Raw genomic sequence first — 19,172 nt, forward strand, 5'->3', positions numbered from 1 at the left:
ATCCACCCGCCTTGGCCTCCCAAAGTGTTGGGATTACAGGCATGAGCCACCACACCCATCCAGATACTCTTAACTATGAGATGTTTCAGAAACCAAAAGTTTTCTCCCACTTACCAACCTTAGCCTAAACCATCTATGATGAGTGGGAGGGAGATGGGGTAGTCATACATATGGTGTTTTGTTTTATTATGTGTGTTGTATGCCTTAGGGGATATTTTACTTTTATTGTTTACTATTTATTGCCTAGTTTGTTTCTTCTGTGCCTCTCCCGTAAATTTCATGAGGACAGTGATTTTATTTGACTTGATTTTTGGTTGGGGGAATTATTTTTTCAAGTTCTTTTTAAAATGGGCTTTATTTTTTTAGAGTAGTTAACAGGTTTACAGAAAATACACAGTGATTATAGGGAATTTCCATATACCCCCTCTTCCCCATAGTTTCTTCTATTGACATCATGCATTAGCGTGGTTCATTTGTTACATTTGATGAACTGATTTTGATTTCATCATTATTAAGTAAGGTTCATAGTTTAACATTCGTTCTTTGTGTTGTACATTCTCTGTATTTGGAAAAATGCATAGTGGTATGTATCCCCCATTACAGTATCACGCACAATCGTTTCAATGCCCTAAAACTCCCTTGTGCTCCTCCTCATCCCCTCTTTCCCTTCTCCCCAACCCTTTGCAACCACTGTCATCTTTTTCTCTTTTCTTTTTTTTTTGTTTTTTGAATGGAGTCTTGCTATGTTGTCTGAGCTGGTCTTGATCTCCTGGGACTCAAGCAATCCTCCTGCCTTGGCCTCTTAAGGTGCTGGGATTACAGGCATGCACCACCATGCCCAGCTATTTTTACTGACTCTGTACCAATTTCCAGAATGTCAAATAGTTGGGATCATACAGTATGGAGCCTTTTAGACACTTTCACTGAACAACATGCATTAAGTTTCTTCCATGTCTTTTTGTGGCTTGGTCGCTTAATGCTGAGTAATATTTCATTGTGTATGAATGCACCACATTTTATCCATGGACATATTGAAGGGCATCAAAACTTCCAAAACTACTAAAAAGGACAGTTTTGGTAGTTGATGAACAAAATTGCTATAATTGTTTGTGTGCAAGTTTTCTTTTTTTTTTTTTTTTTTTTTTTTTGTGACGGAGTCTCACGCTGTTGCCCAGGCTGGAGTGCAGTGGCGCGATCTCGGCTCACTGCAAGCTCCGCCTCCCGGGTTCCCGCCATTCTCCTGCCTCAGCCTCCTGAGTAGCTGGGACTACAGGCGCCCGCCACCGCGCCCGGCTAATTTTTTGTATTTTTAGTAGAGACGGGGTTTCACTGTGGTCTCGATCTCCTGACCTTGTGATCCGCCCGCCTCGGCCTCCCAAAGTGCTGGGATTACAGGCTTGAGCCACTGCGCCCGGCCCTGTGTGCAAGTTTTCAACTCATTTTGATAAATACCTAATATTTTCTTTTACTGTAGACTATTTATTGCCTATTTTTTATTTGCCTCCCAGTAAGCTCCGTAGGGACAGTGACTTTTTTTTTAAGAGGGTTGCAGGGACGGTTTTTTCCACTGATGTATCCTGAATACCTAGAACAGTGCTTAACATCGTAGTAGGCATTCAGTAAACATTTGGCAGGGTCTTTAAAAACTAGTAAATACTTGGCAAGGTCTTTAAAAACTATCTTAACCCATGAAGGACATGAAATTATACTTTTTTTTTTTTTTGAGACGGAGTCTTGCTCTTGTTGCCCACGCTGGAGTGCAATGGCGTGATTTTGGCTCACTACAACCTCTGCCTCCCAGGTTCAAGCGATTCTCCTGCCTCAGCCTCCCGAGTTGCTGGGATTACAGGCGCCTGCCACCAAACCCAGCTAATTTTTGTATTTTTAGTAGAGACGGGGTTTCACCGTGTTGGCCAGGCTGGTCTTGAACTCCTGACCTCGTGATCTGCCCATCTCGGCCTCCCAAAGTGCTGGGGTTATAGCCATGAGCCATTGTACTCGGTTCATTTTGTTTTTAATTAGTGCTGGCCCACCATTTCTTTCTGTGTGCTGAACTTCTTATGTTTATTCACAGGAGATACTAGCTCCTAAAAAAAATCTGCCAATGGTAAGACACTAGGTAATGGAAAACTCTGAAGTTGCAGTCTCCTTTTAACTACAGTTCCGCTTTAGGCAGAGTCTGCTGAGTTTGCCATCAAAGAAGGAAAAAAACCACATTATTTCTTCTCTTCTTCTTCCACCCACAGCTGTTGCTTTAGCTTGTAATATAATTTCTTAAATCTATAGGGTTTATGACTTAAATTTTGTACCATCTCTGTAATTACCTCAATTGTTTAATCTTAGTTCTGTATTTACATGAATTCCTGACTGATCACTAGTCTTGTCATAGTTTCTCCCATCCCTAAATCTCTATTTAGGGATGGTTCTGGTCCTCCAGTCGTGTGTGTGTGTGTGTGTGTGTGTGTGTGTTCATGTACATGTGCATTTTTTTTTTTTACAGATGGGCTCAGGCTCAGTTGCTTTGTTCTTTATCATCAAGATTTTATGCTTGTGTATATCTCTTTGGCTTTTAATTATACTTAAAACATTTGTTTAGTCATGTTATTTTTTGAGAAGTGTGCATACATCTGACCTCACTGATCCTGCTTAGTAATGTGCATGTATATTTTTACATTCAGTTCTAAATGGAGCCCCTGGATTTATAAACTTGTGCGATGCTTTGAACGCCTGGCAACTGGTGAAGGAACTCAAGGAGGCGTTAGGTATTCCAGCCGCTGCCTCTTTCAAACATGTCAGTCCAGCAGGTAAAGCTCTGCGCTCTAGAACGTTCCAGAATTGTTCGAAAGGCATTTCTTCTTAAATTTTTTTGAATATTAACAAGTTCTAATGTGAATATAGACATTTTATGAAATCTGAAAGTCATCTGTTGATAACAGTATCAGTGTAACAATCTAAAATCTGATACACACACACACACAGAAAATTGGGTAATATTGTCAGATAGGAAAATGAGGCAGGAATTCGCAGGGTAGAACCATAAAAGTTTAGAAAATAAAAGTGAAATATCCTAATGCAGTAGACACAGTCTTTTCCCACATCTTTGAAAATGTAATGGAGTAAACATAAAGAAGAAGTTCTTAGGACTGTTTATCTGAAACTTTTTGTAGTCATTGTATGAGATACTTTGCTTCTGTGTTTAAATCATTATTTCTGCAATCGAGCTGTCTGTACACCACATCTTGCTGACAGTCCAGCACATGATTTGTTCTCAGATGTTTACTGGATGTTAAAGCGATGTGAGTGGGGAAGAAATGAATGATGTGTGATGTCAAAGTGATATCAAGCAGAACAGAGAAAGAGACAGTAATGAAGTAAACCAGCTTCACCTACACGCTGGGTACTGTCAGGCTTCAGTGGCTCTGTGGTTTCAGAGGGCAGAGAGGAGATTTCCCTCACAGTGCTCCCACAACCATATTTTTAGTGTTTAATTATCTGGCTAAATAGATTTCTGTTTAGTTTAGCATAGGCACTAGAAAATATGCTGTATAGACTGGATGTTAAGAAAAATGTCTTGATTTAAGTGTTGACAGGTAGTAACTTTAGCTTTCTTGGTTTATGATTTTACTATTTTCTAACCAGGTGCTGCGGTTGGAATTCCACTCAGTGAAGATGAGGCCAAAGTCTGCATGGTCTATGATCTCTATAAAACCCTCACACCCATCTCAACGGCATATGCAAGAGCAAGAGGTCAGACTCCTAGGGCTTTTTGATTTGGAGGAGAAAGAAAAAGCAATGTTTTATCCCGAATAGAATAAAAAGGATAGAATAAAGAAAAAATATATAGATATTCTATGTAATATATAGATGAAATTAAGGGCTTCTATCTCTATATAAATGTGGTTATTTTATGTAATATAGTTTGATTAAAGTAAAATACCCTTTCATTATAGGATTTCCAATGTTTACTAATATTTAAGAGTGATTATATGAGTGTCTCAAAGACATTTGTTTATAAAAGTATGTTAGTATTTTAAGATAATAAATGGAAACACAATTGGAATTTGGTGAATGTAATTTTGCTAATTTAGGCTATTGAATGTGTTATTGTTTAATATGTGACCAAAATTGAAATTATAAAAAGCTATTTTTTTTTTTTTGAGACCGATTCTTGCTCTGTTTCCCAGGCTGGAGTGCAGTGGCACGATCTTGGCTCACTGCAACCTCTGCCTCCTGGGTTCAAGCAATTCTCCTGCCTCAGCGTCCCAAGTAGCTGGGATTACAGGTGCATGCCACCACGCCCGGCTAATTTTTTTGTATTTTTAGTAGAGACGTGATTTCACCATGTTGGCCAGGCTGGTCTCGAGCTCCTGACCTCAGGTGATTTACCTGCTTCAGCCTCCCAAAGTGCTGGGGTTACAGGCATGATGTATGGCTCTTCTAACTTTACTAAATTTGGTTAGAGTCATGTTTTATCAGAGACATTTACTTGTTGAATTTAATAACCTGTGAATATTTAATATTTGTGAAAGTTCTTGAGAAACTATTATCATAGTTTATCATCTACAGCAGCGGTCAGCAACTTCAGCTGAATCCAGCCTGCTACCTGTTTTTGTGAATATAGTATATATATTAACTGGTCCTTCACAGAAAAAGTTTTCTGAGTGTCACTCTAGAGGATAAAATTAAAGAATACTTTCTTACTGGTTACTTCAGTTAAATGACTTATCGATCTGTTAAAATCTTATGTAAACAGTAAGGTTAGATTTAGAGAAATGAATTTTCTATGACAGTAGAGAATTTTATTTTTCTATGTCAGGATACTTTGTGATAAATACCTCATTTTAATTTTATTTACAGGGGCTGATAGGATGTCTTCATTTGGTGATTTTGTTGCACTGTCCGATGTTTGTGATGTACCAACTGCAAAAATTATTTCCAGAGAAGTTAGTGGATATTCATGTATCTTAATCTGTGTGTAATTGAATAAAGCTTTATTTGTTCATATTGTTCACTGAAACCGTACTATATTTATATTTATATCTTTAAATTAGTTAAGTTTATCATTTAATGTTCATATTTTAAATAGGACATGAATCTTAAATTGTTAATTTTGAAATGTAGTGAATTATTGTTTCAAATGGACATTTGGCTGTTACGATAATGTTTTTAACTTATATATTTATTTTAAATTCTTTTGTTGTCTTTATGCCAAAGTTATTGTTTCTGAAGAGCAGAAGTTGTAATCTTAGGTAGTGATGCGATAATCTTATTGTACAATGGGGAAAAAATAGAAGCTACATTAATAAACTTACTCCATCAGTTGAATACCAAACAAGTATTCCAGACAGGTGGGGGTACTGATGGTAGTAGGAAGACAGGAAGAAAAGGAAAAAAGGTTGAATAGCTCAGAAAGGGAAAAAAATAGTCAGAAGTGAAGGCTGAAGGAGCATGTGGCTTGGCAGTATTTTGTTGCTTTAGGATTCTTTCCATGGCTACTGCCATCCCTGAGTTACAGGTTACAGGAGGGCTATGGCGTTTGTACCTTTCGTCATGTTGAATCTCTGATTTAATCTGGTCTTGCTGTTAAGGAAAACGCCTGCCGGAAGAGGTCATTTAACCATGTACTAGCAGAGTCAGGACTAGAATGTGCTCTTGTTCATTCAAAACACTCCCTGAAGAAATATTTCCTCCTGAGGTACGTGCGTTAGAGCACATCACTCATATTTTCTTAGTTTAAACTGAAACGAACAAAAACTTGGAAAGGACAGAAAGTTAGAATCTGCGATACAGAAAGCCGTATTCTACCATAGATTTCTCTTTTTCAAGTATAGCATTAGCATTGTCTGTTGGAGGCAGAAACCAGAACATGCTGCCACATTATTTAAGACTGATAATTGCTGCTAGATTTTTTTAAGAGGTGTTCTCTGATTTTTAAAAATAGAAATTAAAATTTAATATTTTTGCAGGTATCTGATGGTATAATTGCCCCAGGATATGAAGAAGAAGCTTTGACAATACTTTCCAAAAAGAAAAATGGAAATTACTGTGTCCTTCAGGTGAGTGCAATTCATGTTTGAAGCAATAATTTGTACTTTTATTCTGTGTCTCTTCCCCCCTTGTTTAATCTTTCCTTTATACGCATACCCTTCTAGTTTATCCTTATCATCCTTTTCCCCTAATCCTGCATTAAAAAAAATACTATTAACTTGGGGATTTGAGATGAGGGTAGCTTTCTTACCCTCAATTTTAACTTTTTGCTCGTTGAAATGGCTCATGCCTGTAGTTTCAGCCACTTGAGAGGCTGATGTGGGAGGATGGCTTGAGGCCAAGAATTGGAGGCTGTATTGTGGTACCGTGATGCCTGTGAATAACGACTGCACTCCAGCCTTGGTAGTGTAGTAAGACCATGTCTCTAACATATAATAATAACAATATTTAATGGAAAGTCTGTCCATCCTTCTGTTACCTTTTGAAAAAATAACTAATATTTTAAATTTCTGGATTATCTTTCCTGAAATAGTCTGTATATTCAGCAAATGTTTGCATGTGCATTTCTTTTTCTATTTTCCCATTGACACAAGTGCACCCTGCTTCACCTTCTTGGAAGTTTGTCCTGTATCTCTGTATTTAACTTACCTAGACAGTCACCAATCTTTAGCTGCTACAAATACCCCCACAGTGAATGACCTAGAAAAGTCCTAAGGGTGAAATTAAGGCTTTAAAACAAGCTATATGTGTATTGATAAGCCTGATTGATACTGCCCCTTTCAGATGTTGTAGGCAAATTCATTGTCCTAACTGAAATATATAAGGATGCCTGTTTCCCAACACTTTTGCCAGCATTGTGGTTTTATACTTTTAAAAAGTCTCTGCAATTAGAAAATGGCATCTCAATGTAGTTTTAACATTGTGTGTGGTATAAGCATCTTTTCATGTTTGAATGTTTTTATTCTTTTTATGAACTGTCTTTCCATATTCTTTGATTTTTCTACCAAGCTGTTGAGGTGTTGTGTTTGTTTTTTTTTTTTTTTTAACTGATTTTTATGAGCTCTTCTGTATTGGGAAAACTAACTCATGGTCTAAGATTATGCATTGATAAAGCGAAGAGTTATTTCAATTTAAAGTAAAAATTCCTAATGCTGCTTTTCACATAGTATTTGATATCAGAACTCTGTGGAATCCTAATTCCATATAAGGAAAGTTATTAAGTATATTCCTTTGATTGTAAGATACCAATAATTTTATAGTTCACGATAGATTCCATGTCAGCTATTCAAGGAAAGAAGAAAATACCACATTCAAGATACATATTTTTTTTTTTAGCCACTTGACAGTCTGTTGGCCAGGCTAGAGTACAGTGGCGCTATCTTAGCTCATTGCAACCTCTGCCTCCTGGGTTCAAGCAATTCTCCTGCCTCAGCCTCCTGAGTACCTGGGACTACAGGCATGCACTACCAGGCCTGGCTGATTTTTGTATTTTTAGTAGAGACCGGGTTTCACCATGTTGGTCCGGCTGGTCTCGAACTCCTGACCTCAAGGGATCCACCCGCCTCGGTCTCCCAAAGTGTTGGGATTACAGGCGTGAGCCATCACGCCTGGCCTCCAGTTTCTTAATCAAGTTTTTTTGTTGTTGTTGTTACTAAGAGTATTATGTACTTAACAACTATTAGCATTTTCTTGTAGCATCATGGAAAATATTTTCCAAAACCTGAATCATTGTCTTGATCTCTTTAACACCTGATAGTACCATGTTGGAGAGTGTCAAAGGAATATGAGGACTTCATTGCTATTTTACTTATTTGAGTATTTGGCTTAGTTTGCACATTGGATACATGATGATAAGCATGAGACAACTTATCCCTCTACCTGACTTATGATAAGTTTCTCCTAGCATCAGTTAATAGGAGAGCATATCAACTTTAGAAATTTTGTCATGCGTAATACAAAGGAACATTTTAGAATTCAAGAAAATGTAGATTAAGCAGAACTAGTATGTATGGGGTCTTGCTTATAAATTATAGATGTCAGTGCTTTCTAAATCAAAGATCATCCAAAGCATAAGGAAGAAATAGTGTCAAGTTTAAAAAAAAATCCAGGGAGAGAGTAGTGTTACACATATTGTTCCACATACCTCAATGTTTTTTTGGTTCAAAATTTGGGAGAGGAAGATGACAGTAACTCATACAGATTCCTTCCAAATAACAAAGACCCAGGTTACAAATCCTGTTTTCTCACTTTTAGCTTTTAATTCATGGGTTAGCTGGGTATTTTGTAACAGATTTTTAGAAAGGAAAATTAGAATTTAATGTTTGTGTCACGGCTTATTTAATTAGCACATCTGTTTTATCTGCCGACCTTTCAAAAGAACCATACACATAGTAACTTAGCCAAAAACACACTCACTGGAATCATTGGTTTTTAACATGTTGTATATAGGTTGTAAAATCTATAAAATGCTATTGGGTAGTAAAACCTATAAAAGACTTTGGAGAAAAATATTAGTGCCTGGCTATCGTATTGTATCATGTCAGAACAATTTAACACATCATTTGGTGTGTGAGAAAAATTAGAAAATTAGAAAAATGTGTAACAGAATTAGAAACATGCATGTAACTTTACTTATAATGAAATCTTTTGTACATAAAGTAAATGAAAATTTCAGGGAAGTGGGTAGATCACCTTTAACTTTTACAATTTGTATTTTAGATGGACCAGTCTTACAAACCAGATGAAAATGAAGTTCGAACTCTCTTCGGTCTTCATTTAAGCCAGAAGAGAAATAATGGTGTCGTCGACAAGTCATTATTTAGCAATGTTGTTACCAAGAATAAAGATGTAAGTTGGGAAGTATCTGAACTGACTGCTAGTAACTTCAGTTGGTCTATTTTCAATACTTATGAGCTTTACATTTATTAAGATCTGGATTTAGAACTGCTTTATATGCACACAGCTGTCTCATCTTTGAGTCATCAAATAAGCTTTGGAGTTTAAGAAATGAATCAAAGGCCATGTTAGATGCTTCTGTGCATATGTACATAGAGAGCTATGTAGCTTCAATCGTACATAAATGGGATCATGTGTTCCATAATCTGTCTCCTGTAACTTGCCTTTTTTCCATGTACTAGATGAGGCTACAAATGTGTTTTTGTATCAATAAATACAGATGCTGGGTGCGGTAGCTGACATCTGTAATCCCAAAACTTTTGTAGGCCAAGGGGCAGATCTCTTGAGCTCAGGAGTTCAAGACCAGCCTAGCCAATGTGGTGAAACCCTGTCTCTAGAAAAAGTACAAAAATTAGCCTGGCGTGGTATCTGCACCCATAGGCCCAGCTACTCGAGAGGCTGAGGTGGGAGGATTGAATGAGCCTGGGAGATTGAGGCTGCAGTGAGCCGTGTTTGTGCCACTGCACTCCAGTCTGGGTGACAGAACAATACCCTGTCTCAAAAATAAATGCGTAAGTATTCATATCTTTATCTGAAAGTCCATATGGCAATCAGTCCATGTGTAGATGTACTATGATGGATGTTTTTCTTATTTTTACTTTTATTATTTTTGTTTTAAGAGACTGGGTCTCGCTCTGTTGCCCAGGCTGGAGTGCAGTGGTGCGATCATAGCTCACTGCAACGTGGATCTTACGATGGATAATTAGATTGCTTACATTTTCAGTGCTATGATCAATGTTTTTATATAGACAAGTTTTTGGACTTGTGCTCTTTGTTATCTTGTAGTAGGTACATGTTCCTAGGATAATAATGGTGATTTTTGTGTTTTGGATATATTATCTCATTTAACACTTAGATCACTCTTTAGGGCTGACTACCATTGTGTCTGTTATGAAGATCACAAAATTGTACCATAGAGGACAGTTAAGAAATTTGCCCAGAGTTGTACAATAAAGAATGGACAAGCTGACATTTATTTTCTGGAGTATCTTAACTGGGCCTTAAGTTCAAAGGATGTTTTTCCTAGGTCTAAAGTAGGCTGTGCTTGTTTTTCAGTACTTTGAAGGAATCATTCCATTGCTCTCTGGTCTGTCTGGCTGATAGCCTGGAATTTTTTTATTGAGTGCTAGGCACTGGGTATGAAAAAACTGTAGCGATATTTGGAGGGCTGGATGATGTTATTTTTTTCTCCGGTGTTGACTTGTGCTTCGGTTGGGCAGATAAGGTGTAGGAGATATCTTCATTCTGTGAGGAATTGTTGAGCTGATAGGAGTTTAGCCTTCAGTCTTTGTGAGGACTGGTCTGTTTATGGTTCACTCCTGCTCTCTAAATATCTACTGCTGTACGCTGAACTCAGCTTTTGTCCCTTAGTCCTCTAAGACTGCCAAAAGTTGTGCTCAGCCAATTTACCTTTCAGTTTATTGCATGCCACTTGGAAAATACCTTGAGGAGAAAAGCAGACTGTCAGGCCCATTTCTTCCTGCTTCCATTTTCTCTGTGATCTTTGCCTGTTAGTACTTGCTGTCTGTCCTCTCTGCCCAGCTTTTTTGTTTGTTACTAAAAGAGGATTGGTCTCTTAGCAAGCTATTTGCTGTAACAGAAGAAGATGGGGGACTTGCTCCCAGGTCTGACTCCTGAGGCCTTTTCAGTAGAATTGCTGGAAATGAACCTTAAAATCTTTATCCAGAGAGTTCTGTCTGTTGATAAGCATACGATGATTAACACATCTTTTTTTGTTTGTTGATTTAATGTCTATTCTTTTATTTCTGTCTTTGACAATTAATGGTGTCCTGACGTAAAGAAACATGTAGGCATACATAGAAATATCTTTCAGCCCTTTGGAATCCACTCTGGTTGGTTCATGTACTTTGAAAAATACTGAATGGATATTGACCTAGATTCCATGGTACCATGTTGAGAATTGTGCCTACCTATTGAGAGTCTTTTTTCCTAAGGTTTGTAGATATTGGATTCATTAATAATTTAGCAATCTTGATAGGTTTTGTGCCTCTGGATATTTTTTTACAAGGGTGGTGGGTGTGATCTTAATCGTTTATCTAAACTCTCTCCTTGCTTCATGTGAATTCTTAGTAGAAATTTGGAAACTTAAGGATGAGAGAATGATAGCTTTATTCTCCTTTCTATTTTACCCCTGTCTTTTTAAGTGGATTTTTGTTAACATTCCAGCCTCAGAATTATTAGTCTGGAAACATTTCAGTCCTGAGAGAACCAGACAGGTGGACAGAATGTTTATTAATACTGAACATGTTTGAATTGTTTCCTCTTCTCCCATTTTTCTTGAATAGTGCTTTAATTGTTTTAACTATTTGTAGCATGTCTCTAAGACTGGATTCCCTTACTCCCAGTCCACTGGCATTTCTCGTATTCCTTGATCCCAACCCAGGATGTCAAGTATATTAGTTTTTATCACGCTGCTGTGAAGAAATTCCTGAGACTGGGTAATTTATAAAGAAAAGAGGTTTAATTGACTCACAGTTCCACACGGTTGGGGAGGCCTCAGGAATTGTACAATCATGGCAGAAGGCACCTCTTCACAGGGCGGCAGGAGAGGGAATGAGTGGAAGCAAGAGAAATGCCATACGCTTACTGTCAGATCTCATGAGACTCACTCATTATCACGAGAACTGCACGGGGGAAACTGCCTCCATGATCCAGTTACCTCCACCTAGTCCCACCTGTGGACACGTGGGGATATTATAATTCAGGGTGACATTTAGGTGGGGACACAGCCAAACTACATCACCAAGATTATCTTTGGAGGTCTAGACATCTATGAAGCTGGCTTTTGCTAATAAGTTTTCTGGGAACCAAAGGAATCAGATTTATAGTTAGTGACTCAAATAGCAGATAAAGATAAAAGATATGTAACAATAATAATACCTTAGAGTAAATTCTTAAGAAATCCTAATAGCTTTTTTAAATTCAACTTTTAATTTTGAGGTGAAAGTTGTAGGTTCACGTGCAGTTGTAAGAGTTCCCATGTAACCGTTACCCTATTTCTCCTAATGCTAGCATTTGTCACACTACAGTACAATTCCACAACCATGCCATTGACATTGATAACAGTTGAAGATACAGGACACTTTCTGGCCGGGTGCAGTGGCTCACGTCTGTAATCCCAGCACTTTGGGAGGCCGAGACGGGTGGATCACGAGGTCAGGAGATGGAGACCATCCTGGCTAACATGGATTGGGAAACCCCATCTCTACTAAAAATACAAAAAATTAGCCGGCCTGGTGGTGGGCACCTATAGTCCCAGCTACTTGGAAGGCTGAGGCGGAAGAATGGTGTGAGCCCTGGAGGCGGAGCTTGCAGTGAGCCCAGATCACACCACTGTACTCCAACCTGGGCGATAGAGCGAGACTCCGTCTCAAAACATAAAGAAAAATTAAAAAACATAAAGATACAGGACATTTCCAACACTGCAGTGATCCCTCATGTTCTTCTGTAGCCAGGCTCACTTGATACTGCTTCCACCCCCTCCTTACCCTTGGGCAACCACAAATCTATTTTTCCTTTTTATAATTTTCATTCATCATGCATTCATACACAGTTTTTTTTGTTTGTGAACATAAGGTTTTGTTTTTGTTTTTGTTTTTTGGGGAAACAGGTTCTAACTCTGTTGCCCAGGCTGGAGTGCAATGGCATGATCTTGGCTCACTGCAATCTCCGCCTCCCTGGTTCAAGTGATTCTCCTGCCTCAGCTTCCCAAGTAGCTGGGATTACAGGCATGCACCACCACACCTGGCTAATCTTTGTATTTTCAGTAAAGACTGGGTTTCACCATGTTGACCACCAGTTCAGGCTGGTCTTGAACTCCTAACTCAGGTGATCCACCTGCCTTGGCCTCCCAAAGTGTTGGGATTACAGGCGTGAGCCACTGTGCCCAGCCTAAACATAAGTTTTTATTTCTCTTTGGTAAATGCCCAGGGTTGTTAATTGCTTTGTGGTATGGTAGTTGCATGTTTACTAAGAAACTGCTGAATTGTTTGCTAGAATGGCTTGTACCATTTTGTATTCCCCCCAGCAGTGGATGAGTGATCCAGTGTCTCTGCATCCTTACTAGCTTTTGGTATTGCCACCTTTTGTTTTGTTTTGTTTTTTAAAGACATTCTGATACGTGTGTATCAATATCTCACTGATTTTAATTTGCGTAATGGCTCATGATGTTGAACATTTTTTTGTGTACTTATTTGCTACCTGTGTATCCTTTTTGGTGAAATGTCTCTATGTCTTTTGCTCATTTTCTAATTAAATTTTTGACTTAACTGAGTTGTTTTGTTTTGTTTTGAGATGAAGTCTCGCTCAGTCACCTAGACTGGAGTACAGTGGCACGATCTTGTTTCACTGCAGCCTCCACCTCCCAGGTTCAAGTGATTCTCCTACCTCAGCCTCCTGAGTAGCTGGGATTACAGGAATGCGCCACCACACCTGGCTAATTTTTATATTTTTAGTAGAGACGGGGTTTCACCATGTTGGCCAGGCTGGCCTGGAACTCCTGACCTCAGGTGGTCCACCTGCCTTGGCCTCCCGAAGTGCTAGGATTACAGGCGTGAGCCACTGCGCCTGGCCTGTTACTGAGCTTTTAAAGTGTTTTTGTGTTTTAGGGGCTAGTTTGTTGTTGGATATGAGGTTTGTTAATAATTTTCTCCTAGTCTGTAGCTTGTCTTTTCATCCGCTTTAATGAGGAATCTTTTACAGAGTAAAAGTTCTTAATTTTACTGAAGTCAAATTTATCAACTTATCCATTGGCTGCAGCGAATATTCTCTGTCCCCTTAGCATACAGAGGTGGACTGTCATCCTTCTTTTCCATTTGTATTCATGCTTTATACTAAAGATAGTGATATTTTTGGGTGTTACTCTTGTTGTTCTGTTTGGTCCAGTAACTCCTAATGGTTTTTGAACGGTTTCTACTTAAGTTATTCTAAACAAAAGAGAAAATGATCCTAATTTGATTTTTCCAAACAGTCTTGGCTGTCCGTGTGCATCATAATGATTTTTGATGTCTATGAAACAATTCTCCGCATTGGTTCTGAACATAAATTTTACCATGTCTCCAGATTGTTAAAACTACTCTGGTCAAGAAAATATTGTTTGTCAGTTTTGGAATGGGTATGGTAGTTCTTACCTCGTGTGATATAAAAAGATTGAATCCACAATTGCTGCAAAATAACATTAGTTTGTTTCTATGGATGCATTGTGCTAAGTTCCACCACAAATGTGTTAAATATTTAAGTAAATCATGGTAGTGTGTAGCAGGAACAGTTAATTTCCCTCTGTCATTTGAGAGGTATAACTATGTCGTAGGTCTTTTATATTAAATAGAACTAAGAAGCTTGAAGTTGGCTGGGCGTGCTGGCTCACACCTGTTGTAATCCTGGCTCTCTGGGAGGCTGAGGCAAGTGGATGACTTGAGCTCAGGAGTTCGAGACTGGCCTGGCCAACATGGTGAAACCCCATCTCTACTAAAAATACAAAAATTAGCCAGGCATGGTAGTGTGCATCTGTAATTGAAGCGTGAGAATCTCCTGAACCTGGGAGGTGGAGGTTGCAGTGAGCCGAGATAGTGCCGTTGGAGATGTCCCATTGTGTCTGGGAGACAGAGTGAGATTCTGATTCCAAAAAAACACAAAAAATAACATTTGAAAAAAGAAGCTTAAAATTAAATGAGTTTAAAAGGCCCCATGCGATTTACCATTGTGTATGTGTTTCAGTTGCCAGAGTCAGCCGTCCGAGACCTCATCGTAGCCACCATTGCTGTCAAGTACACTCAGTCTAACTCCGTGTGCTACGCCAAGAATGGGCAGGTAAATGGGCTGTTGGACTTGCCTTCAGGGGACTGTTGTTTTACGAAATTATATTTAAGCATCCGTCTGCCTTAGATATTGGACAGCCTAAAAGGGAATACGTGCCAAGTGTTTCTCTTTTGGGTTTGTTAGTGTTTTCCTCAGTACCCTGGTGGGCTGTTAAAACTAATGATGATCAGAAAATATCTTTGGCACCAGGTACTTGGAACCAGGTACTCAAATTAGTTGTGCCGCTTCTTGCCTGGAGTAGCTTGGCACATTTTGGATTAGTGAGACTCTAATAGCTGTTACAAAACTGGATTATTTACTCTTCTTTTCCCCCATTGCTAGTATTTCCAGGGAAGAGGAGGTAAGTTATGGTACTGCCACCTGCCAGCTTGTATTTTTGCAGCCTGCAGGGTATTTTCACATTATTTTTTACATTGTCTTATCAAGAATCTGCTGAGTAGAAAGACTGCTAGACTAGGAGTTAACCTGATCTTTAAAAAATCATGTTTATTGAGGCATAATTTGTATACAGTAGAATTCACCTTTTTAAATGTACAGTTTGACCAGCTTTCACAAATTTCACAGGATGTGACCGCTGCTGCAATAAAATACTGAACATTTCTCACTGTGTAATGTTAAGCAAGATATTGAACTTCTTTCCTAGTGTCCCAAGCCTCAAAATACAAGATCGAACTGATTCATCTCTGAGGTCTCTGCTAGCCTTTTCTTCACATGGTGTCCTGAGCTTATCTCTTTGGCATTTGTTAAATTATTTGGCCCACACGTGATGGGGAGGCAGATGGATATGAATTAGCCTATGGCCTGGAAGACCCAAGATTGCCAGTCTCTGTAGTAACAAACTCCTGGGACATTGTGTCTACTGACGTCAGGTCCTAGGAAGTTCTGTAAGTCCATGTAGAGTGAGTCCTTCTTTCCTGATGTCCAGGTGGAGGCGGCTGCACAGGTGTTTGTGATCTCTTTTGTCCTCTTGTAGCTGTGGGCAGGGTTGCCAGCAGCTTGCTCAGAAAGAGATAGACTGTTGGGCAGACAGCTGAGGGGGCTGTTCATTGTAGTAACTAAAACCAGAAAACACACCTGTGCATTTAAGTCCTTAGTGCTTAGAATTCAACCCATAGAAATAGAGGAAGGAAGGAAGAACATTTGTACCTGGTGGAATTGTTTCTACTTTTAAGCTACCCGCGTCAGATCCTTATCTCAATTTCTGAGAGTTGATATTTTAACTATAATTTATACACTGGGGCAAAGACTTTCAAATAACCGTAGTTATTTTTGTGGTCATTGGTTTTATTTATTAGTTAATTATAGAGACAAGGTCTTGCTCCGTTGCCCAGGCCAGAGTACAGTGACATGATCATAGCTCACTGTAGCCTTGGACTCCTGGGCTCAAGCGATCCTCCCACTTCAGCCTCCTGAGTAGCTGGACTACAGGTGTGCGCCACCACCCCCAGCTATTTTTTTATTTTTATTTTTTATAGAGATGAGATGTTGCCATCTTGCCCAGGCTGGTCTCCTGGGCTCAAGTGATCCTTCTGTCCTGGCCTCCCAAAGTGCTGGGATTACGGGTATGAGCCAGTGTGCCCAGCATTGGTCATTAATTTTAACTTTTTTTTTTTTTTTTTTGGCCTCAAGCCATCAATTTTATTGAATTGTAGAATATTAATAGTCATGTCATATATCACTGAAGAGCTATAAATAGTAGTTATAAACCTCTTATTACCCCCCCTTTTAATGACTTAAAAATTATTTATATTTCTCTTGGCCTGATATGTTCCTCCACAAAACTAATAAATAGGTTTTAGAGAATGTGCACAAAAGATCCTTTTGAGAAGAAAGTGTTGTTGGAAGAGGTGTTCACTTTAATGTCTGTGTTCCTCAGGTTATCGGCATTGGAGCAGGACAGCAGTCTCGTATACACTGCACTCGACTTGCAGGAGATAAGGCAAACTATTGGTGGCTTAGACACCATCCACAAGTGCTTTCGATGAAGTTTAAAACAGGAGTGAAGAGAGCAGAAATCTCCAATGCCATCGATCAATACGTGACTGGAACCATTGGCGAGGTGAAAGACTTGTCATTGGGTTCTGGGCTGTATTAATATTCAGTTCACTCCTTTATGTGTAACAGATTTTAGCTTCATCACTACACAGAGAAAAAGATACTTTCCTTGAAATTCTATGTTGTCTAAAATTGAGCATTGAAACTTCTTACACATTTCTCATTTTCTTCTGTCTCATGTAACTTTCTTCATTGTTTTTGACCCCTTTCTGAAGCCACAGACCTCTGTCTTTTTAAGTTGCAGCCTTGGTGTAGGTTTGTATATTGTACTTCCCCTGTTGTTTATAAGCTTTTGATGACAAGGACTGCTTTTCACCTATGTCGAGATGTCTGCCATCGTGTCAGGCATGGTGCTTGCTGTCTGACGGGTCTATATTCAACATTAAATACAAATTGCTTGACGGCAGGTAACTGTAGAGTCTTCTCCCACCATATTTTCTACATGTGCCATTAATAACTTGATATATTTTATTACATTTCATGTTCTTCTGTTTGAAGAAGGTATGTGGGAACATGACAATCGCAAACTTTAGGTAGGTAGCCTGCCAGAAGAAAAGATCTAGCCTAGTTTCTGGACATATTGCATGCCTAACAAAATGCTGGATGGAAAACAGAAGCCTGCTTAATCAAATAGTAGATGGTCTTCTGAAGAGCCAATTGACTACCCTCAGTTTTTTATTCAGAAGCAGGAATCAACATCAGTGTCATTGAAGAATGAGGCTGCAGAATGTAACTGAAGTACTTAAAATATCTTTTTTTTTTTTAACTTTGATACTTGGATTTTTCTGTTTGATATTATCAGTCAACCCCTGCTACTAGTCCTGGAAGAGTCCTGGAAGTGAACAAGAGTAAAAGTACATCAAAGCTAAAACATCACCCAAGATAGAAGCACCTTGTAAAATATGATTAACTGTCTTAGTCTGTTTGTGCTGCTATGACACAATACTGCAGGCTGGGTAACTTATAAACCATAGATACTTATTTTTCATAGTTCCGGAGGCTGTGAAGTCTCAGATCAAGGTACTGGTGGGCTGAGAGTCTGGGGAGGCCTACCCTCTGCTTCCAAGATGGCACAGCCCTCTCTGGAGAGGACAGACACCATGTCCTTACTTCACAGAAGGGGCAAACTTCCTCTGAAGCCCTTTTATAAGTCCATAATCCATTCATGAGGGCCCCACTCTCATCGCCTAATAACCTTCTAAAGGCCTTACTTTTTAATACTGTTGCATTGAGGATTAAGTTTCAACATGAATTTTGGAGGAGAGACACACTCAAACCATAGCAAATATGAATTGTGTTTTGTCTACAACTGATTTTAGATTTAAAATAATTTTTGTATAAACATAGTTATAGAACATTCATCCTCATCTCTTTCCTAGATTGGATATGGAGGGGTTTTATTTGAAAACTGAAAACCCTTGGAATACAATTTTTTATTTGCCTTCTTTGCTACAGTACTATCAAAGCAGTAGGTCTAAATTAGACAGTAGTCTAATTAATAGACATAAAGTAGTAGATACGAAGCAGATTTAAATTAGAGATTTTTAAAACTGTGTATTTTTATGTAAGTAGCTTAGCCAAAAATAGAAAAATTATATATATACTTGGAATAAACTGATTTAGAAAGTAAAATGGTATTATCTTTATTTGGTAAACTTAGAATCACTTTTTTTCCTTAATGAAAATGTTTCTAAAAGCATCAGAGAGATTCTAGATATGTGAACTTCTATGTAAATAATGGTCATTATTTACAGTTAAGAAGTTCTGGCTGGGCGCGGTGGCTCATGCCTGTAATCCCAGCACTTTGGGAGGCCAAGGTGGGCGGGTCACGAGGTCAAGAGATTGAGACCCTCCTGGCCAACGTGGTGAAACTCTGTCTACACAAATACAAAAATTAGCTGGGTGTGGTGGTATGCTCTTGTAGTGCCAGGTATTTGGGAGGCTGAGGCAGGAGAATTGCTTGAACCTGGGAGGTAGAGGTTGCAGGGAGCCGAGATCGTGCCATTGCACTCCAGCCTGGTAACAGTGCAAGACTCCGTCTAAAATAAATAAATAATAATAATAATAAAAAGAAATCCTAGGAAAAATGCCCAGGTGCTTTCTGGCATTGGTGCTTTGCACCAGATGGGACTAAAGACAATGTCAGACTAAGCTTCTTCCTTTCTCTCTCCCCACATAGGATGAAGATTTAATCAAGTGGAAGGCATTGTTTGAGGAAGTCCCTGAGTTACTCACTGAGGCAGAGAAGAAGGAATGGGTTGAGAAACTGACTGAAGTTTCTATCAGCTCTGATGCCTTCTTCCCTTTCAGAGATAACGTAGACAGAGCTAAAAGGG

The 19,172-nt window shown here is 38.8% G+C and overlaps 1 protein-coding gene across 1 annotated transcript in view; it reads left to right on the forward strand.

Moving 5' to 3' along the window:
• The window catches only part of ATIC (5-aminoimidazole-4-carboxamide ribonucleotide formyltransferase/IMP cyclohydrolase), a 37,934-nt gene that overhangs the window by 17,225 nt on the left and 1,537 nt on the right, over positions 1-19,172 (forward strand). The window contains exons 8-15 of the mRNA XM_005574204.5: positions 2,679-2,804; positions 3,640-3,747; positions 4,858-4,943; positions 5,967-6,056; positions 8,707-8,835; positions 14,680-14,772; positions 16,658-16,840; positions 19,016-19,171. Coding sequence (XP_005574261.3) covers positions 2,679-2,804; positions 3,640-3,747; positions 4,858-4,943; positions 5,967-6,056; positions 8,707-8,835; positions 14,680-14,772; positions 16,658-16,840; positions 19,016-19,171 — 971 coding nt within the window. The remainder of the gene's footprint in view (positions 1-2,678; positions 2,805-3,639; positions 3,748-4,857; positions 4,944-5,966; positions 6,057-8,706; positions 8,836-14,679; positions 14,773-16,657; positions 16,841-19,015; position 19,172) is intronic.

Source organism: Macaca fascicularis, chromosome 12 (genome assembly GCF_037993035.2).
Source record: "Macaca fascicularis isolate 582-1 chromosome 12, T2T-MFA8v1.1".
NCBI classification, from domain to species: domain Eukaryota; kingdom Metazoa; phylum Chordata; class Mammalia; order Primates; family Cercopithecidae; genus Macaca; species Macaca fascicularis.